Source organism: Equus asinus, chromosome 22, assembly GCF_041296235.1.
Source record: "Equus asinus isolate D_3611 breed Donkey chromosome 22, EquAss-T2T_v2, whole genome shotgun sequence".
Classification (NCBI taxonomy): domain Eukaryota; kingdom Metazoa; phylum Chordata; class Mammalia; order Perissodactyla; family Equidae; genus Equus; species Equus asinus.
This window is the reverse complement of record NC_091811.1, coordinates 14386998-14409923: the sequence shown is the minus strand read 5'-3', so window position 1 is coordinate 14409923 and position 22926 is coordinate 14386998. Positions and strand designations below refer to the sequence as shown.

Here is a 22926-nt window from a genome sequence, read left to right as displayed (position 1 = left end):
TGTTTTTACTTCATTATCTCACGTGAGGAAAAAAAAAAAACCATGCAATCTTTATATGAAATATCATCTCCAAAATGATAAGCATTAATTATTAGAACTACCATTTAAAATACCCACACTTCGGTTACACAGGGATAATAAAGAAAATAAGATTTTTGTTAAAACCAGGATATAATGTTTTACTGAAAACAGAAGGCTATTTTAATAGGTAGCTATACATAAAGTGTAATTTCATACTTTAAAACACTTCTTTCTTTTTTGTGCTGGGAAAGATTCACCCTGAGCTAACACCTGTTGCCAATCTTCCTCTTTTTTTTTTTTTCTCCCCAAAGCCCCAGGACATGGTTGTATACTCTACTTTAAGTCCTTCTAGTCCTTCTAGGTGAGCCGCCACCACAGCATGGCTACTGACAGATGAGTGTTGTGGTTCCATACCCTGGAACCAAACCCGGGCCACTGAAGCAGAGCGCGCCAAACTTTAACCACTAGGCCATGAGGGCTGGCTCTAAAATACTCCTTTCTTAATCAAATAAATGTTGTTCCCTTCAGAGTATAAATTCTAATTTGGCTAGAAGATAAATATGATCTTTTACTTCCAATTACAAAACAAAGCATATATTGTGACTCTATCTAATCAAAAGCTAATATAACCTTAAATTAAAATACTGTAGGGAGACACAAAAAGACTCACAGGCACACCGTGCTCCATCAGCACATTGGGGTTCATGATGGTGACTAACTGATGCAGCAGATCAGGCTGAGATTCAAATAACTCAGGGGCCAGCTCCCTCATCACCTCCTCCAGTTGTTCTGCAGCATGAGACGGCACACCATACCATGTCTTTGGCTCCCCCCTAGCAAAAGAAATAACTGTTTAGCTAGGTAGAGCATGGTGCCAATGAGGCCAGGGTGTCTAACTCAAATCTACTAAATGATAATTAACTTTGTCTTGTTACATGGCCACAGATTATATGCCCTGAATCCTGGTAACTATCTCATCAATCTGTGCTATTGTTCATAATAGAAGGCAAGGCAAGAGTATATGGATAGGTAGATCCATACTGACTACTATAAGAAAAGCAATTCAAAGTACATGAACTCTTTAAGGTGGATGAGCAAACACTACATTCAAACAGGAAAGACACTACGTGAAAAGTAAGTACTGTGCGAAAGGCTACTGACATACTACTTGATTCACAGGTCCACTGGACAGTCCAATTATTGCTTCAATGATCAAAGTAAAAGTCAATGCTCTCACAAGAGTACCTTTGCATAACTTCATTGAGTTCATTTTTACTATCCAAGGAAATAAGCCAAGGCTAGAAATTTTTGAAAACTTGAATAGAATTCTATCTATAAATCTTAAGGACCAAAAACTTGGCACCATTAATACACTAGACTTTAGTGGACTAAGTTCATGTATAATGTACTCCTAGAAAATGGATTTAATGAGTCATGCAATTTATAGACTAGCTAAATTTCTTAATCCTAACACAATTCACAGTGCTGTCTCTAATAGAACTTACTGTGATGACGAAAATGTTCTATATCTGTGCTAGCCAATAGAGGGTCCCCTAGTCACATGTGACTATACAGGACTTGAAATGTGGTTAGTGCAACCGAGGAGTGCAAATTTCTAATTTTACTTAATCTTAACTAATTTATATAGCCACACATGAGTAGCAGCTATCATATTACACAGCACAGCAATGAAGCAGAGAAAGAAAATCACTAGAGTTTTCACTGCATAGCATGATTTGAGCAGTATCTTCTAATGGAGGGAAAAACATCATTTAGTTAAGATCATAATACTGGACAAGAAACTATCTAAGTAAATAAAAGCTGTGGGTGAGATAAAAAAAATTCCGCAAAAGAACTTAATACACATGTAACAGGTATAATATATAATATAATATAAAAATATTTAGGGAAAATATTTTTAAAAAGGAAAAAATCATTTGAAAATTTCAAATACTGAAAGTTTAGTCAGATCTTAATTATATAAACTTGAAATATCCTACCTTGCATATCAAAACTACTTTTCATGTATACCAAACAAGTATCATTTGGTCTAAAACTCTAGGTTCTGCTGCACGCACATACTTTAAAAGGGCAGCCGTCTGAGACGTTGTACCCTTAGACCTCTACACTTCTCAATATATTATCCTACATTTGGGAAGGAAATACTTGTAAAGTCAGCTTTCCCTAATGTATTACCTAACATTATCACACTTTTAAAAAGGTTACTAAGTAAGTATGCTGTTAACAAAGATTGTACATACCAGTGCAAGTAGTTGATGGAATAACTCCAATGATCTTCAATGTGCCAACAAAAAGAAGAGAAACACATTCCCACATAAAGCCATGGCACCTTCATACCAGAAATGTCTACGTTAATATGTGCAAGAACAGATTGCTCTAGGACAGGCATGTTATTCAAGTTCCAACCAGAAAGAGCATATTCCTATAAAGAAAAAAACGTAAATGAGAGATAAGAAATAAGTGCCCAAAAGAAATCTCAAGGGAGTCTTAAAAAAAAAAGGTAAAAATTGTATAACATTTACAATAATCTAGTCCATAGAATCTGTGCTCTCTGTACTCTACTACATACACCTAAATACTTAATCCTATCTCCTATCTGGTATTTAGAGTTCCCTTTAATTATCTTAGATGCCTCTCGTTTATTGTGAAGCACAGAAGCAAGGCTTTTTATTACTCCCACTCAGCTTACCAGGAAAACACTGTGAGACTCATTTTAATAGGTAGCTATTATATTTCTACTTTATCCCCAGTAGCATAACTTTCCAAAATGTTTATCATTATATTTATAGAATGGTGCCAGATATTGTGAAAACAAAACATAATAAGATACATAATCCTGAATTTGTGGCAAAACCGAAGAATAAGATGATGCAGAAAGTCACCCCGGCACTACAAACACATCTAGAAATATTAGATAAATTATAACAAGAAAAACATTTGTTTCATAGATGAACTAAAAAAAAAAGAAAAATTCTCAGTTTCCAGAAACAAGGAGAGGAAGCAAAGCCAGAATGAAAAAGGAAAGTTGCTGTCTGAGTTTTCACAGAAGTTTCTAACAGGATACAAGCACTGGACACTGAGTTTCAAACACCCACCCCTGAAACCACATAAGGTAGAGATTTAAAGTGCTTATCATCCTTGTGAACAGCAGTTCTCAAAGTGGGCTGTAGGGAGCCCAGGACTATTTCAGGGGATTTGCAACATCAAACTATTTTCATAGTAATTCTAAGATGTTATTTGCTTTTCTCACTCTCATTCTTGCAGGAACATAGTGTGAGTCTTCCAGAGGATATGACACATAATATCAAAACAGACCAAAGGTAGAAAGAGACAAGAGAATCCAACTGCATTCTATTAGAAGGCTTAACTGTCGAACCTGGATGCCCAGGTATGGAGAAGGAGGGAAGTTCATTATTATGTTTAACTTTACACATTTGAAACTTTCTATAATAGACAGTCTAAACATAAAACTCTCAAAGTAATCAGTTAAACAGCCAATGACAAAGCTGAAGAGAGAATGTGTGAACTAGAAGAGATTTGAGGTTATGATCTGTAACACAGCACAGAGAAATGGAAACTATAAAAGTGTAGTTAAGAGTCACAGAGGATAGAATAAGAAAGTCTAATATTTTAAGTAGGAATTCCAATAAGAAATAAAGAGGAGATATGATTCCTAACCTCTGTAGGCTTTTTTTTAAAAAAAAAAAAAAAAAAAAGAGGCTTTCAAAAAAATACTACTCAATACATTCTTTAGTTGGTTGGTCAGCTGGTTGGCTGAAAAAATCATGAAGCTAGTTGAAGAGACAAGACCTACGTACAAAAAGTTTCAAGTTAAGGCAACATAAACTCCAAAACAGATAAATGAATAAATTCTATAGTTCTTCAAAAGAGCACACGGGTTTGGATTGTAAAGAAAACCTGACAGAAAAAGAAGACACTAAGTAGGCCTTGGAAGGATAGATAAGATTTAAAGGTAAATAAGAGACAGAATATACTGGTCTGGCTGGTGAAGGGGCAGAGTGGAATAGTCATACTCACAAATACAGAGTAGAAAAGAAGACTGGAACTTTCATCTTAAATTTCAAACTAAGAAGCTTAGATCTTATCCTATATTCAAAAGGGAAATAAGACAGGTTTTGAAAAATGAAACAATATGATAAACATACTATCAAATACTTTGAAATTTTCAATTATGGAAAATTTCAAATATAAACAAGACAGAATTGAATAATGAACTCCCAAAGACTCATCAATCTTAAAATTTTAAATGAAAGCAATGCATGAGAAAGACTACAGAGAGAAGCAGTGAGCAGAAACAGTTAACATAGCAGCCCTAAGACTGCTAATCTGCAAAAGGCCTGCTTAAAGTTTGGCCCTTGGCTAGCATCTGGAAACTTGGATGGTAAACAATTCCCTACACTGATACAGAGTGGCTCACAGTGCCTAGACTGTACAATGTAGTTTACCCGCATACCTGCTTTCCTTTTGGGAGTCTGGAATTTTGGTACAGGTTAGGCAGAGGCTGCCTATGTCACCAGTCCCCAATAAAAACCTGAGTCTCTAATAAGCTCCTCTGATAGACAACACTTCACACATGTTGTCAATTTGATACTGGAGTAACTAAGTGCATTCTGAGTGACACCACTGGGAGAGGACTCTTAGAAGCTTGCACGTAGTCTTCTCTGGACTTTGACCATGCATCCTTTCCCTTTGATGATTTTGCTTTGTATCCTTTCACTGTAATAAACCATAGCCATGAATCCTCATAGAAAATCACTGAACTTGGAGACCGTCTTGGGGGCTCCCAACACAAGTGATCATTATGTAAGACCATGGTAATCATCCCAAAAAGATGTGATACAACCGACACAAGGATGGTAGTAGTGGGAATGAAAAGAGGACAATACTACAGAAAATAATGAAAAATGAACTAACGTGATACACTCAATGATTTACATGGAGTGAGGACAAGAAGAAGAAAAAAACACTTCCAAAGTTTCAAATTTTAAGCCTATCTTTATTCCTCAGAAGTCCTGTTTGTAGAACACATTGTACTCATAAGACAAATGTATTAACTTCAGAAGTACTTTTCCACTAAGCTATGATACCAGAGAAGTGTGCTATCAGATACCAAGAGGACAACTCAGACAGAATTTCAACACAAACGCACAATTCCTGGTGAAAAGCTAGTAGTTATCTACTATTCTAAAAGAGTAACTTTCAGAGGAGAGTAACAAACTACAAAATTCAAGTATAAAGAGTCTGAAGGTTTTATACACGGTGTCTAATTAGTCCTTAAAATTCTTCTGTGATAAATGAGTTCTCTGTCCTTCTTACGGTACATAACACAGAATCCTGAGTAAAACATGACTGCACAAAAACAGAATCCTGAGTAAAACATAACTGCTTAGAAAATAAACAGCAAATCTGTGACGCAGTCTAGAAAAAAAGGCACTATCACCTGTCTCTTCATACTATGATTGAAAGCTTTAAAGTCCAGCATTTCTCCACATTCTTACATCAAGGTGAATGAAGCAAAAGCAGAAATAGATAAACGGATATTCATACAAAATTCAAACATAGAGAAGGATTAATAGTTATATTAGTAACATTAGTTACTTAGGGTTGACACTTAAAATAATCTTTAAGAACTGTGTGACTTGGGGCCAGCCCCATGGCAGAGTGGTTAAGTTCACGCGCTCTGCTTCCGTGGCCCAGGGTTTCGCTAGTTTGAATCCTGCGCGCAGACTTGGCACCGCTCATCAGGCCATGCTGAGGCAGTATCCCACATGCCACAACTAGAAGAACCCACAACTAAAAATACCCACAACATAAAAGAACTATGTACCAGAGGGCTTTGGGAGAAAAAAGGAAAAACATAAAATCTTTAAAAAAAAAAAGAACTGTGTGACCTTATCTCTAAGATTAGAAGATATTTCTGTTTAAGAACAACTTAAAAGTTCAGAACAGAGGCTGTGGAACAAAATGGCAGGTGAGCTGACCCGGGACTCTGTCCCCTCCAAAGTACAACAAAAGACTGGGAAGAAAAAAAAAGAAAACAAAAAACCCCCTGAGTTTCAGCTGATAAACCTAATGCCAGGACTCAGAGACCTACAGTCTCAAAAGACAGAAGACGGAGCCCCTACTGCCCGCCTCGGAGGAGCTGGAACTGGGTAAGAGAGAACATCGCTCCATCCCCTAGAAACCGGGCTCCCCGCGAGCATCCTGGAAGGAGTGGGGGAGGGGCCGCGCGACCAGGGCATCGTCTAGGACTCCTGCCGCCGGTACAGTGGAAACCTGCTGACAGGGGAAAGCTTCCATGCGCGGGGACCCCATAAACGCAGGACAGGAGACCAGAGAACAGAACTGATCGAATCCAGAGCGGTGCATGAGAGAAACCGCTCCCAGCCCCGCCCGGCAAAGCGCACAGGGCGCAGCCATCTTGCCCGAAGGTGGAGAGCTCAGAACACGCGGCTCTCGACCCCCATCTAGTGGCGAGAGACGGTAACTGCAAACGAATTCTACCACCATGTGAAAAAACAACTCCTCTACCATCCAGCAATTTATAAAAGCCCCAGACCAGAAGGAAAACAATAAAAACACAGAATTAAGTCAGGAGGACTTGGAATTAGGTAAACTAAATGAAAATGAGTTCAGAGCAGCTATAATCAAAAAACTCAATGAGGTAGAGAGAAAGATAGAGAAACAAGCCGAGTTCTGGAGCTACTTCACAAGAGGGATTGAAATTATAAACAAGAATCAAACAGAATTACTAGAGATGAAAAACACAGTGGACCAGATAAAACAGAATATGGATTCCCTGAATGCCCGGGTAGACTCCAGAGAAGAGCAAATTAGCATAATCGAAGATAGACAGGCTGAATTGCTCCAGACAGAGGAAGAAAGAGAACTAAGGATTAAAAGGAATGAGGAAAGTATTAGAGAGACAGCAGATTCAATGAGCAGAAACAATTTAAAGATCATAGGAATTCCCAAGAACGTAGAATAGGAAAATGGAGCAGAAAGTGTGCTTAATGAAATTATAGAAGAGAACTTCCCAAATCTAGGGATTGAGGGAGAAATGTGTGTAGAGGAAGCTTTCAGATCTCCTAGATTTGTCAATGTAAAAAGACCTACTGAAAGGGATATAGTAGTAAAATTGGCAAAAAGTAATGACAAAGAAAGAAGACTCAGGGCTGCACGAAATAAGAGAATTACCTACAAGGGAGCCCCTATCAGACTGTCAGCGGATTTCTCTGCAGAAACCTTACAAGCTAGGAGAGAATGGAGTGACATATTCAAAGCTTTAAAAGATAAAAATCTTCAGCCAAGAATACTCTATCCAGCAAGAATATTCTTCAGATATGAGGGAGAAATTAAATCTTTTCCAGACAAACAAAAGTTAAAGGAATTTGTAACCAAAAGTCCTCCACTACAAGAAATCCTCAGGAAGGCTCTCATTCCTGAAAAAAGAAAAAAGGGAGAAAGGGGTCATAAACCACAGAGTAGGGAGACAGATAAATAGAACGAGAATAGGATAGCAAATATTCAACTATAGCATTAGGATAAAGATAAGGAAACTACCAAAGCAAAGATGATCTTATCACTCTAACTACAAACTCATAACACAAGTTGGAACAAGAAGTGAAAATAATAATTTAGGAGGGGAAGTGCAAAGGGACTAAATTAGTCTAGGCCAAGGAAGTAAGAGACCACCAGAGAATAGACTATATTATACACGAGATTCTAAATACAAACTTCAGGGTAGACACTAAACTAAACAACAGAACAGAGCCACAAAACATAAATAAGCAAAAATCTAAGAAACCCAGCATAAGAAATTGCAGTATCAAATGGGTAGGCTAAAACACAGGAAGAGAAAAGCAGGAAAGCCAGATAATGAACAACAGATTGACAGCATTAAGTCCACATGCATCAATAATCACTCTCAATGTAAACGGATTGAACTCTCCAATAAAAAGACACACAGTGGCAAAATGGATTAAAGAACAAGATCCAACAATTTGTTGCCTCCAGGAAACACACCTCAGCCCCAAGGACAAACACAGACTCAGAGTGAAGGGGTGGAGGACCATACTTCAAGCTAATAGCAAGAGAAAAAAAAGCAGGTCTTGCAATTCTTATATCAGACAAAGTGGATTTCAAAATAAGACAGGTAAACAGAGACACACAGGGACAATATATAATGATCAAAGGGACACTTCATCAAGATGAAATAACGCTTATAAATATCTATACACCCAACATAGGAGCACCAAGGTTCATAAAGCAACTATCAACAGACCTAAAGGAAGATGTTAAAAACAACACAATAATAGTAGGGGACCTCAACACCCCACTCACATCAATGGACAGATCATCCAGACAGAAAATCAACAAGGAAATAGTGGAGGTAAATGAAAAAGTAAAACAATTGGACTTAATAGACATATATAGATCACTTCATCCTAAAAAAGCAGAATACACATTCTTCTCAAGTGCACATGGAACATTCTCAAGGATAGACCATATGCTGGGAAACAAGGCAAGCCTCTACAAATTTAAAAAAATTGAAATAATAACAAGCATCTTCTCCGATCATAATGCTATAAGGCTAGAAATTAATTACAAGAAAAAAGCTGAGAAAGGCACAAAGATGTGGAGACTAAACAATACACTACTGAACAAGCAATGGATCATTGAAGAAATTAAAGAAGAAATGAAAAAATACCTGGAAACTAATGAAAATAACACGCCATACCAACGCATATGGGATACAGCAAAAGCTGTATTAAGAGGAAAATTCACTGCAATACAGGTACATCTTAACAAACAAGAAAAATCCCAAATAAGCAATCAAACTACACCTAATTGAACTAGAGAAAGAAGAACAAATAAAGCCCAAAGGCAGCAGAAGGAGAGAAATAATAAAAATCAGAGCAGAAATAAATACTACTGAAACGAAAAAGGCGGTAGAAAGGATCAATGAAACAAAGAGCTGGTTCTTTGAGAAGATAAATAAAATTGACAGACCCCTAGCCAGACTTACAAAGAAAAAACGGGAGAAAGCTCAAATAAACAAAATCAGAAATGAAAGAGGAGAAATAACAACAGACTCTGCAGAAATACAACGGATTATAAGAGAATACTACGAAAAACTCTATGCTAACAGAATGGATAACCTAGAGGAAATGGATAAATTCTTGGACTCCTACAATCTCCCAAAGCTCACTGAAGAAGAAGTAGACAATTTGAACAGACCAATCACAAGGAAAGAGATTGAAACAGCCATCAAAAACACCCCAAAGAATAAAACCCCAGGACCAGATGGCTTCCCTGGGGAATTCTACCAAACTTTCAGAGAGGATTTAACACCTATCCTTTTCAAGCTATTCCAAAAACTTAGGGAAGATGGAACACTTCCTAACACATTCTATGAGGCCAACATCACACTGACACCAAAGCCAGACAAGGACACCACGAAAAAAGAGAACTACAGGCCAATATCACTGACGAACATAGATGCAAAAATTCTGAACAAAATTTTGGCCACCAGAATTCAGCAATTCATCAAAAGGATCATACATCATGATCAAGTGGGATTCATACCAGGGACACAGGGATGGTTCAACATCCGCAAATCAATCAACATGATACACCACATCAACAAACTGAGGAATAAAAACCACATGATCATCTCAATAGATGCAGAGAAAGCATTTGACAAGATCCAAAAGCCATTTATGATAAAGACTCTGAACAAAATGGGCATAGAAGGGAACTACCTCAACATAATAAAGGCCATATATGACAAGCCCACAGCCAACATCATACTCAATGGGCAAAAACTGAGCGCCATCCCCCTGAAAACAGGAACGAGACAAGGATGCCCTCTATCACCACTCTTATTTAACATAGTACTGGAGGTCCTGGCCAGAGCAATCAGGCAAGAAAAAGGAATAAAAGGAATCCAAATAGGGAGGGAAGAAGTGAAACTCTCGCTGTTTGCAGACGACCTGATCTCATATATAGAAAACCCCAAAGAATCCAGTGGAAAACTCTTAGAAGTAATCAACAACTACAGCAAAGTTGCAGGGTATAAAATCAAGTTGCATAAATCAGTAGCATTTCTATATTCTAACAAAGAACTAACAGAAAAAGAACTCAAGAGCACAATACCATTCACAATAGCAACAAAAAGAATAAAATACCTTGGGGTAAATGTAACTAAGGAAGTGAAGGACCTATATAATGAAAATTACAAGGCCTTTCTGAGAGAATTGGATGACGACATAAGGAGATGGAAAGACATTCCATGTACATGGATTGGAAGAATAAACATAGTTAAAATGTCCATGCTACCTAAAGCAATTTACAGATTCAATGCTATCCCAATCAGAATCCCAATGACATTCTTTACAGAATTAGAACAAAGAATCCTAAAATTTATATGGGGCACCAAAAGACCCCGAATTGCTCAAGCAATCCTGAGAAAAAAGAACAAAATGGGAGGCATTACAACCCTGACTTCAAAACTTACTACAAAGCTACAGTAATCAAAAGAGCATCTGCTACAAAAACAGGTGCACAGATCAATGGAACAGAACTGAAAGCCCAGAAATAAAACCACACATCTATGGACAGCTCATCTTCGACAAAGGAGCAGAGTGCATACAATGGAGAAAAGACAGTCTTTTCAACAAATGGTGCTGGGAAAACTGGAAAGCCATATGTAAAAGAATGAAAATTGACCATTCTTTTTCACCATTCACCAAAATAAACTCAAAATGGATCAAAGACCTAAAGGTGAGACCTGAAACCATAAGGCTTCTAGAAGAAAATGTAGGCAGTACATTCTTTGACATCCGTATTTAAAAGGATCTTTTCAGACACCATGTCACCTCAGAGAAGGGAGACAATAGAAAGAATAAACAAATGGGACTTCATCAGACTAAAGAGCCTCTTCAAGGCAAATGAAAACAGGATTGAAACAAAAAAACAACCCACTAACTGGGAAAAAATATTTGCAAGTCATATATCTGACAAAGGCTTGATATCCATAATATATAAAGAACTCTCAGAACTCAACAAAAATCAAACGACCCGATCAAAAAATGGGCTGGAGACATGAACAGACATTTCTCCAAAGAAGATATACAGATGGCCAATACGCACATGAAAAGATGCTCATCATCGCTGATCATCAGGGAAATGCAAATCAAAACTACACTAAGCTATCACCTTACACCTATTAGAATGACAAAAATATCTAAATCTAATAGTAACAAATGTTGGAGAGGTGGTGGAGAGAATGGAACCCTCATACACTGCTGGTGGGAATGCAAACTAGTGCAGCCACTATGGAAAACAGTATGGAGATTCCTCAAAAAATTAAAAATACAACTATCATACGATCCAGCCATTCCACTACTGGGTATCTATTCAAAGAGCTTGAAGTCAGCAATTCCAAAAGTCCCATGCACCCCAATGTTCACTGCAGCATTATTTACAATAGCCAAGATGTGGAAGCAACCTAAGTGCCCATCAACAGATGAATGGATAAAGAAGTTGTGGTACATATATACAATGGAATACTACTCAGCTGCAAAACAGAACAAAATCATCCCATTTGCAACAACATGGATGGACCTTGAGGGAATTATGTTAAGTGAAATAAGCCAGTTAGAGAAGGATAATCTGTGTATGACTCCACTCATATGAGGAATTTAAAAATGTGGACAAAGAGAACAGATTAGTGGCTACCAGGGGAAAGGTGGGGTGGGGGGTGAGCACAAAGGTTGAAGTGGTGCACCTACAACACGAATGACAAACATTAATGTACAACTGAAATCACACAAGATTGTAACCTATCATTAACTCAATAAAAAAAAAAGTTCAGAACAGAAACAAAATTGAGAAGAAGGCAAGAGCTATAAAAGGAAGTCTCTTCCCAATAATTAAATAATTGCCTACCATTTGCCAATGGAAGGATAAGAAGAAACTCACATTGATACATTTCTTTATACTTAGACAAACCAGGTTTAACTTAGTGATACTGACCACATATACCTTCCAACACCCAAAGAAGACCATAAGGAGAAATAGTGGGGAAAAAAAGACATGAGACATAGAAAATAGCAAAATGGTCGACATAAATCAACCATATCAATAATTATAATAAATGTAAATGGACTAAACACTCCAAACAAAAGACACCTGTCAGGCTAGATTAAAAGCAAGATCCAATCATATGCTGCCTACAAAAGACCCACTTCAGATTCCAAAATACAGACAGCTTTAAAGAAAAATAATGGAGAAAGATATACCATGACAACAGTAACCTTAAGAGAGCTAGAGTGGCTACTTAGTCATGCATAACATAACATTTCAATCAACGACAAACTGCACATACAATGGTGGTCCCATCAAACAAGTACCATATGGCCTAGGTATGTAGTAGGCTATACCATCTAGGTTTGTGTAAGTACACTCCATGATGTTCACAAAACAACAAAATCACCTAACGATGCATTTCTCAGAACGTATCTCCGTCATTAAGTGATGAATGACTGTACTTTTAATTGTACACACTTCCACACTACGTAATCTTTTTTTTTTTTTTACCATGTGTAACTCTTTTAATAGGAGATAAAACTCTTAATCACTGTCAATTATAGAGGGAAAGAAAAAGTGACAAGAACCAAAGTAAAGATAAAAAGAAAGGAATAATCATCTTAATTCAGCTTTACACATAGAGGTCATCTTCTATGTGACAGGACTTCATTATATGTTACAGTTTAAATGCATATTTGAAAACCTACCTGCTCAAGTGTTGAAGGAAACTTAATTCTTGACCTAACAATGAAATATAACTTTTTAAAAATCTTAAATCACTTTCTAGATTTTTAAACAGAAAGAGCTAGGCAAAGTTGGTTTTGTTTTTTTCCCCAAGGAAGATTAGCCCTGAGCTAACTACTGCCAATCCTCCTCTTTTTGCTGAGGAAGACTGGCCCTGAGCTAACATCCATGCCCATCCTCCTCTACTTTATATGTGGGATGCCTACCACACCATGGCCTGCCAAGTGGTGCCATGTCTGCACCCGGGATCCAAACCGGCAAACCCCGGGCGGCTGAAGTGGAACGTGCGCACTTAACTGCTGAGCCACTGGGACGGCCCCTAGGCAAAGTTTTTTAACTGGAGTTAAAGTTTTAAACTAATTCAATTGGTTTTAAAATGCAAAGTTAAATAATTTTTAAAGGTACTTTGAATTTATTATTTTTAAAACTGAACATTATTTATATTGACCAAATCCTACATATTTAATATTTTGAATGAACATAGTCCCTAAGATTAGAGGAAGACAGTTCTCTACTATGCAAAGGCTAAATCAGCTTGGGGGTAAGCAGAAGTTTGGATACTAATATCTGTTCTGCACCTCTTCTTCTGGCAGCATCTTTCTCCGACCATCCTTCACAGGAAATCCACTCCCAAAGTCTTTTGAAGAGATATCAGCTCCATACTCGACAATAACATCTTCTTCAATGCTGCTCACCAGCCGCCAGAATTCCTTTTCTACTAGTTCTGTGGGAACCATCTAAACAGGGAAAACAAAGATTACAGATTACTAACTCACTGTAACCCTAGCCCACTGTAACATAATACACAGGTCAAGTGAACAGAAACCCATGACAAAATAGAAAATCTTCTCATTTCCAAGAACTGAAAAGACTGGGGTCCTGGCTTTTTCCACTGAGGATATTCAGAAAAACATAATGAACTTGAACTGCCTTTTTCTGCAAGCTACTTCCAAACTAAGAAAGATAAAGATGACCCAGGACCTCAAGGAGGAAAATGGAAATGCAAAAATCAGGGCTGAATTTTAATGGTTTTGGCAAATTTTTCTGATAGTGATTTTAAAAAGTCTAAGATCTGCTAGGAAAAGAAGCAAATCTCATATTACAAAAAACTAAACAAAAGCAGTAACTGCTACATACTTCATGCTTTTCTATAAAGGATTGGGCAAATAAACAATTCAAAAATCAAAGCAGATTTCTCAACACGAGCATGCACACTGCCACATTAGAGAGTGAAAGAAATAGAAACAGATGCCAGGCCCCTAATATTTGGATATGATATTCTATCATCTTTTTCATTACTGTCCTTGTTTTCTACAAAAGAATGAAAGTAAAAAGCAAACCAAAAGCTTTGGACTCAGATAAATCTTCATACCTCCCCAAAGTGATCTTAAAGCTAGATACTCACATGGACTGGCATATTGAAATAATCGGACTTAAAATTATCTGCCATCTCTCCAAAGCTCTGAAGTGTATACTCTCGTACAGCTTGTTCAAACCCAAAGGCTTCTCGAGGTTTATTACATTCCTGGGAAGAAAAAATATCTAAGATCAACTCACGGAAATGAAATGAATAAAGTATTAAGCTCTCAGGTACTACCTTCTTCGATCATTTCCCTAGGTAAAGCAAACCAATCAACCCTACACAGTGAAACAAGTATTAATTACTTCAATATGGAATCAGGAAATAATATCTTAGAACCTCAACTGCATTTTCACAGCCTTCCAGTAGGAAGGTAGTTATGAGACAGCTTTAGACTTTGGAGTTGGCATTAAGCTCTAGCACCAAGACAAACATCTGGAGGACTACTAACTTGAAATCAAGCCCAGGGATGCCTACCATTCTCAGTATTATCAGTGGATTTAGCTATGGAGAAAATAAATGTTCATGGCAGAAGAAAAGGTAATGGATAAAGAGATATCCACTGGATTGCTAGGATATCTAGCTAGAAGAATGGTTTTTTCACAGTATCAATCACCATGACCAATATCTTAACACAAATACTCAGTGTAGAACTGCTTCTGAATCACCTAACCTTGAGAATGATAGTATTTATTGAATTATTATAATAATTCAAAGGCCATAAAAAACCTTTGAATACATCTAGATACACCCAACCAACTCCTTCCCTTCAATGTCCTATCACAACATTTTGTCAAAATATGTAGAGTATGCATTTCATGATAATGACATTATGATCTTTCAATAAGAATAATTTAGTATGTCAACTATACTTTAATTAAAAACAATAATTTAGTACAACCAAGTCAAAATTTAAATAAACTAATAGATGCCATCAGTTTACTTGGTAGCATGAAAACTGAATGCATAAATCCTAAGTTCTAGCTCTTCATGTCTGATTTTTACTTTTTTTTAAATCAGAAAAGAAAAAACAAATAACCAACAGCTTTTCTTCATTCTTATTGTTTTCCAGGAATACGAATATTGTGAGGAAAAGTCCCATTCATCCGCATCAATAAACAGAAGTATTTAACCAACAGTCAGAAAAAGAACTTTTGAAAGGCAAGCTGAGTCAACACAATTGCTACATTTCCATACAATATCACTCTTAAAAAATTCTGGAGATTTTAAACATTGAAGAACAGAGAGTAGAAGCAGCTTTAGGGAATGTGATTACTCTATGTCTGTATGTGTGCATTATTGTTCTTAGTTAAAAAAGGATCCGTTAAGGTTAGGCCTGTACCTCCGCAACACATTTAGGACACCTCCAGTCTCCTTTGGGCACATCAGGCAGGGGGGGAATTAAACAAAATGTATGATAGCTGTCATCACATCCATCACACAAAAGTAATTTATCTTCGTTATTTCCCCGACCACAAAACATACAAACATAGAGATCAACCTGCGAAAAACAAACAAAATGAAAGTATATTTTCTATAATTAACAACATTAAATTTTTACCAGGAACTCCTTAATTGAAACAAACAAAATGTACATTAAAAAGTAAGCATAACTTAAACCCTGAATATTTATTTTAAATAATTGTATTTCAACAGCTTTTCATAAAACTTCCTACATTTCCTCAGAGTTTCTACAGGCAAGTTAATAAAAGCATATCAAGTTATTAGAATAAAGACAGACTACAAATCTAGGGAACCTGAAAGTTAACTTATATAAATAAAATATACTATGTCATCCTTCCTACACAGAAACACTCTTCAGTAAAGAATGCATACTGAGGACTGTCTATAATACAGCTCAAGGATTGACAAATTTATATTCATTCTTTCACTTAGTTACTCACAAGATTTATGCCTTAGGGGAACACTTCACATATATGGGACAAAACAAGGTTAACATTACATAAACCAAAGCTGCAACTTTAGATTCACCATCAAATCTTCTAACCAAATGAGCTAAATAAATGGCATACCAAGGTATAGTAAAATAAAAAGTGCAAAACTAAAATAAAAATAAATCCTTTCCCTCCTGACACATCTCAGAACACTTACAAAGTTAACAGAGAGAGTTCCTTTCCGTTGTCTCATTTGCATGTTAAATACGTCTGACCTGTTGGTAACTTTTCGTCTTCGGGAGACCTCACCTTGAAATAAAAAGTTAAATAATAATAGTAAAAACTAATGTTGAGAACTTACTATGGACCAGACACTATTTAAATATTTTAAGTTAGTTAAAATCTCACAACACCATGAGGTAGATACACTATTATACCCATTGAACATAAAGAATCTGAAGTATAGTGAAGTTAGATAACCTGCCCAAACACACCGCCCGTCAGTGGCAGTTTTGGGATTCTAATCTAGATAGTCAAGCACTAGAGAGTTTAACTACTAATTCTATACTGTCTGTATATAGTACTTATCAGGGACTAAGTTGAGACTACTTTTAAGATCACTGCCAGCCAACACAATAATTACAAGGATGAAAAAGATAATCAGTACTTAATTCTTAAAAGGGTAATAATAAATATTATAATGTATTTAGTAAGTCCTTTCACACTGAATGTTTTGAGAGTGACGGAACAGTATTATCTGATCCTCCAAAGTTCAGTCCACAACCTGAACTATGACTTAATTATTCATATCATAAAACGCATAACTAATATGACATGACTATAGCATTTCACTAAATTCTTATACAGTAAAAACATATCCAACACAATCTTTGTTAAATTGAGTTTTAAAACCAACATGTACATAAAGAGAATAATGGAAGTTGACCTTTGCATTAGCAATTTTCCTCACAAAATGTTTCAAACATGTTAAGTTCAGAGTACTAGGCTTTCCTCAAACACACTTTATTTAAATGAAGTGTCACATCAAGGCAATTATAAAAAAATATCAGAATTATATTTAGAATTTAAGTCATAAGCTCTCCCCAGGATATTTTGATACTAAAGATCAGAGAATTCTCTATTTCTTTTTGAATTTAAAAGTTCTAAGCTTTTGTGGCCGGCCCTGTGGCCAAGTGGTTAAAGTCACACACGCTCCACTTCGGTGGCCCAGGTTCATGGGTTTGGATCCCAGGGGCAGACCTACTCCACTCATCAGCCAAGCTGTGGAGGCATCCCACATACAAAATAGAGGAAGACTGGCACACATGTTAGCTCAGGGTGAATCTTCCTCACAAAAAAAAAGTTGTAAGCTTTAGATCACCAGGTGAGAACCATTAATTTTGCCAATCTCTCATAAGCTAGTCTTTAGAAACAACAATTAATTTCTGTGTCACATATTAGATACGGAGGAGGAAAATTTCTCTCTTCCAAAATATTATAAAAATTCAACAGAATATGGCTCCTCGCACATTAAATTTAAGATTATCTGCCCAGAAAAAGACGATTTGTCTAAGAACCATGTTGCAAGTTTACAATTCTTAAGAAAATCCAAAGGGAGATTTCAATTCAATTATCATTTGAATCTTATGAAAACCATACCATTGTAACTTGCTTCTTTTCATGATCAAATAACAGATTTTACCTTCTTTTTCTTTTGCTCCCATCGCCAGACCCACAACTTTAGGCCCAGCCCCAAAAATTCGAAGTTTCTTCAGTTCTGTGTTTCTATTTACTTCTCCAGATTCTGACTGGAAAAAACAAACAAAACTGATTTAGTCTAATTATTCTGATTCATACATCTATTTTCTTACCCAAAAAAAGTTTGACGATCCTCTTCAAAATGAAGAAAAAATTATTTGATTTCTTCTCTCTAAATCCACTCGCTGCCTCATTACAACAGTTGAATGGTCAAAAAAGCACTAGGCAACATCCAGATTGCTTTCCACAAAAAAAAATCTCTTTTTCAGAAAAGCATAGCTGTCATTAGGTTCTGTATAGAGACAGACACTACTGGAATAACTTGTATAATACTGGTCATAACTCAATAGAAATCTCCACTTCTAACTTTCTAGTGGACACCCATCTTTGATTAGAGGGCAATATGCCCATCCTAGGAGATGAATGATTGTCCTAAGCCAATCGTGTCAATGCCATTTCTCTTTGTCGGTGATTTAGTGAGGAGTGGACTGTTATCCTGGTCTAGCCAATAAGACATAAGGAAGGTCTGCCAGAAGCATCTGGGAAATATTTTCTGATAAAAGAGAAAGCTTCTCAAAGAGCCTGAAAAGAGTCTGAGCCCTTGATGACAATGTGAGGTTGCTGTACCAATCCTAGAACTACCTATCTCTGAAAACCTTATGTGAAAAACATGTCCTTATGTGAAAATTGTGTTGTAAATGTTTAAGCTACTGTCGTTTGGCATTCTAGTATACTTGAAGATGAGAGCATCCTGACAGCACTGCTACATCTTGAATTTAGATGGACCTAATATCTGAAAGTAGACTAAGTAAACAACCAAAATTTATTTAAAATATACTTAGTCGAGGGGCTGGCCCCGTGGCCGAGTGGTTAAGTTCGCGCACTCTGCAGCAGGCGGCCCAGTGTTTCGTTAGTTCGAATCCTGGGCGCGGACATGGCACTGCTCATCAGACCATGCTGAGGCAGCGTCCCACATGCCACAACTAGAAGAATCCACAACGAAGAATACACAACTATGTACCGGGGGGCTTTGGGGAGAAAAAGGAAAAAATAAAATCTTTAAAAAAAATAGCATATACTTTAAAAAAAAAAAAATATATATACTTAGTCGATAAGAATAAAAATAAACCAGGATAAAATATAGACTACTTTATAAGCCTATGGCTACATAACAACTGAGCTATGCAGGCAGCCTGGACTAATAAAAGGCCATATGAGAACCAAACCAACCAAAACAGCAGTTCAAAATTTATCTTTAATCTTTAGTAGATTGATTTGGTTATACTAGTCAACGTCTAAAATCAGTCCAATGATAAACATAACACTACACATTCTTTACCACTGTTAAATCAAAGTACATAATAATAAAAGCTGATATATATTGAGTACATAGTAGGTGATAAATCAAAGTATTTTAAACAATTAATCCTTACAACAACCTTTTCAGAAAGGCAATAAAGTTCCAAAAAGTAGAAATAATAAAACAACATTCTCTGATCTTATTGGAATAAAACAAGAAATAAAATGAAAAATCAAAAGGCCCTTCCTCCTAGAAATTTGTTAACTCTCCACTAAAAAATGATCATATAAAAACTATGTATTAAAATCTCTGGAACAAATTATAGAAATAAATTAAATACCCAATTCAAAATGCTAGCAAAAAAACTACAATACAAACCAAAAGTACTCTGTGATGCTGTATTAGAAGTGGAATTATCAGTACAAACTGAAAACATAAAGTCCTAATTTTTTTTAAATTTATTTCCCAGCCCTGACCACTAACTAGAAGGGCCTACAAGCAATGCTATCCCAGTAGGAACAAGCATACCTTGTGCTCAGATCTTGCTTTCTAAATATCATTTCCCACTAAAATGAACCCGGATTCCTTGGAGAAATGGCTGTTTCTGGGTCTAAGGCAGGACAAGAAGATGACTAGCCTTTTAGTACTAGAAAGTATGTGCTCAAAAACTGATGGAGACATGTGAAAACAACACATGAACCAGCTTGAAGGGGCTCCCATTAGCCAAATTTGGAACAATCTGATTATCAAAAAGGAATACATTATAAGACATTGTAACAGAAAAAAATCATGATCTACAGTGATACTAAAAGCAAGGGGAAGGTGTCAGTCATGATTCCACAGGTATATACATTCACCAAAATCCATCAACTATACACTTAAGATATACACATTTTACTGTATGAAAAATATATTTCAAGAAAAAGTGTGGAGTAAGAGTTCTTCTTTAAAGAAAGATGCTAATTAATAAATGTAGAAGGAATGACAGGATTAGAAAATCATTCAGTTCGCAACCACCAACATAATAACTAATTCAGGCAAGGATCATCAATGAATGTTAAAACTACTGGGTAAAACATAACTGGAAAATGGGTAATTCATACTGTCTCACAGTTTACTCTGATTACTTTTATTACAAAGAGAACAAGTACTTTATAATGGAGAAATCTGGCTCAAACTTAAGTGTCACCAATAATGAGACATATTGGCAGTATCAGCTTCATTCTAATGTATAAATGTGTTAAGGGTTTGATAATTTTTGATATAGACAAACTGCAATCCCAGCTTTCAAGGAACTCACTCTAGTAAGGTTGCAGATGAAAACACTACTACAACAGAGTACAGCAAGTGACGTGATAGGACAGGGGAGGAGGATAATTTTCATAACTTCTATTTTTTGTTTGAGAGACTGTTAGAAGGCTATGCTTGTCACTATCACCAAGATAGAACATATTAAAGCAAAAACAGATTTAGAAAAGGTGGTAGAGGCCGGCCCGGTGGCGCAGCGGTTAAGTGCGCGCATTCTGCTTCGGCAGTCCCGGGTTCGCCACATCGGATCCCAGGTGCGGACACGGCAGCGTTCAGCAAGCCGTGCTGTGGCAGGCGTCACACATATAAAGTAGAGAAAGATGGGCATGGATGTTAGCTCAGGGCCAGTCTTCCTCAGCAAAAAGAGGAGGATTGGCAGCAGTTAGTTCAGGGCTAATCTTACTCACACACAAAAAAAAGAGACTAGTCTTCAAGTGTTTCAGGTCTTGAAACAGAATCATCACTATATACCCAAAGATGATCAGAACTTCTGAGATCAGCCACAGTAATAAAAATCACTTAATGACGAAACCAGAGTTTACTAACTTATGATGGAGCTATCACTTTCCAATGAATTTCCATGAAATTCACATTCCCTATCCAAAACACCTACCTTTCTGCTATCAAAATATCTAAGAAACTACATTACTAATCAGGAGATTATTTAGTGGGCATAAACTCAGAACAAGGAAAGCAGACATGGCTGAGAGAGAGAGATCCCCTGACCTCTAGAAAAGCCAGATGAAGTACCACTAGCCTGCCTCTCCACTGACAGGACTCCTCACAACCCCAGATCCAGTGTCTCTTGTTAGTCGTGGACTACCTTCCTTCGATTTCTACTTTCAATGTGAACTATTTCCATTCTTATAACACGTTGTTTCTTCAGATAAGTTAAAGTCAATGATTAGGATCCAGTTAAGTTGCTATTTCAGTTCACCCATATGTTAATTTAAATGGACCACATCTCAGAGTTCTAAAGATACCTCAATGTCCCAGGCTACAGACTTGTCTTTACCAAAAACCTTAAAAAATACAACTTTGAGAACCACAAAGAAATAGGAATAGGAAAAGGGGGTGGCAGGCAGACAAAAAAAAATTAGGGCATTTTTCTTTTGGTGCATTCACTAGGCTTTGAAATTATTTTAGGTTACACGAACACTACAGAAGTGACACTGGAATGGTTCAGACACTAAGAAATTTATACTCTGGTTTTTAAAGGAATGATGAGAGAAAAATAAAACTACTCTTTCCTACTCCTCTCACTTCTGCTAACCGTGAAAATAAAATGTACCAGCATTTATCAGCATGTCTATGAAACTGGCCCTACAGTATCCAGAGTCATCCTCTGATTTGTCATCCTTGTCAAAAACTTTTCAGAGTTAACAAAGAGCTTTCTAAATCAAATCAGACTGAATTTAGTAATTTCTTGCCCATCCATCTTAAAGGTAAATGAAAGCTATGTCTCTTCAAGTTTTAAACAACAGTATGCGAACGACCTTCCATAACCAGATAACTGTTCTGCACAGTCAGTGCACTTCAAACTCCTGGTGAAAAATGGCCCGTGGAAATTGATACCTGAGACTTGACACGTCTTGTTCTCTTTGGCAAAATGTTCATTCTTGTGCCCGCCTCTGGGGAAGTTTGGACGTCAGTGCCAAGAACCTCAGGCTCCACTTTTTCTTTAAGATCTAAATTAGGCATTTGTACACCCTAAAGAATCAGAGCACAGAGAGAGAGCAGATTCACTGATAAGAAATCAGATTTGAGAATCAAGGGGAAAATAACAAATTTCCAATAAATCCCTAAAACTACATGAAACCAGTTGACAACTCTCCACCAAACTGATGCATAGATTCAAGACAATCCCTATCAAAATCCTGGCAAGGTTTTGCTATAGAAACTGAGAAGCTGATCCTAAACTTTATGTGGAAATGCAAATTGTTTGGAAATTTTGAAGGAAAAAAAAGACCACCACTGGAGGACTTAGATCCAAACTTACGGTATCGAACCTTACTATGACGCCGCAGCACTCAAGGCAGCACAGTACTGATGCCAGGGTAAATACACAGATCAAGAACAAGAGAGACCAGAAACAAACCCACAGATTTACAGTCAGCTAACTTTCAGTAAAGATGCCAAGGTAAAACAAGGTGAAAAGGGTAGTCTTTTAAACAAATGGTGGTGGAATAACTGGATATTCATATACCCTTCCCCTCCCCAAAAAAATGAACTTATACCTTTACCTCACACTACTCATACTATACACAAAAAATAACTCAAAATGAATCACAGACCTAAAAATAAAAGCTAAAACTATAAAACTTCTTGATGAAAACAAAGAAAATCTTTGTGGGCCTTAGGTTAGGGAATGATTTCTTAGATATGACAACAGCAGCACAATCCAC

The 22926-nt window shown here is 36.7% G+C and overlaps 1 protein-coding gene across 2 annotated transcripts in view; it reads right to left on the bottom strand.

The window, feature by feature from the left end:
- Positions 1 to 22926, bottom strand: part of KDM5A (lysine demethylase 5A) — a 98512-nt gene that overhangs the window by 62121 nt on the left and 13465 nt on the right. For both annotated transcript variants that reach the window (XM_014841804.3, XM_014841803.3), the window contains exons 5-12: positions 22097 to 22231; positions 17858 to 17963; positions 16373 to 16464; positions 15603 to 15761; positions 14306 to 14425; positions 13479 to 13637; positions 2283 to 2464; positions 692 to 854 (exon numbers count right to left, since the gene is read on the bottom strand). In XM_014841804.3, coding sequence (XP_014697290.2) covers positions 692 to 854; positions 2283 to 2464; positions 13479 to 13637; positions 14306 to 14425; positions 15603 to 15761; positions 16373 to 16464; positions 17858 to 17963; positions 22097 to 22231 — 1116 coding nt within the window. The remainder of the gene's footprint in view (positions 1 to 691; positions 855 to 2282; positions 2465 to 13478; positions 13638 to 14305; positions 14426 to 15602; positions 15762 to 16372; positions 16465 to 17857; positions 17964 to 22096; positions 22232 to 22926) is intronic.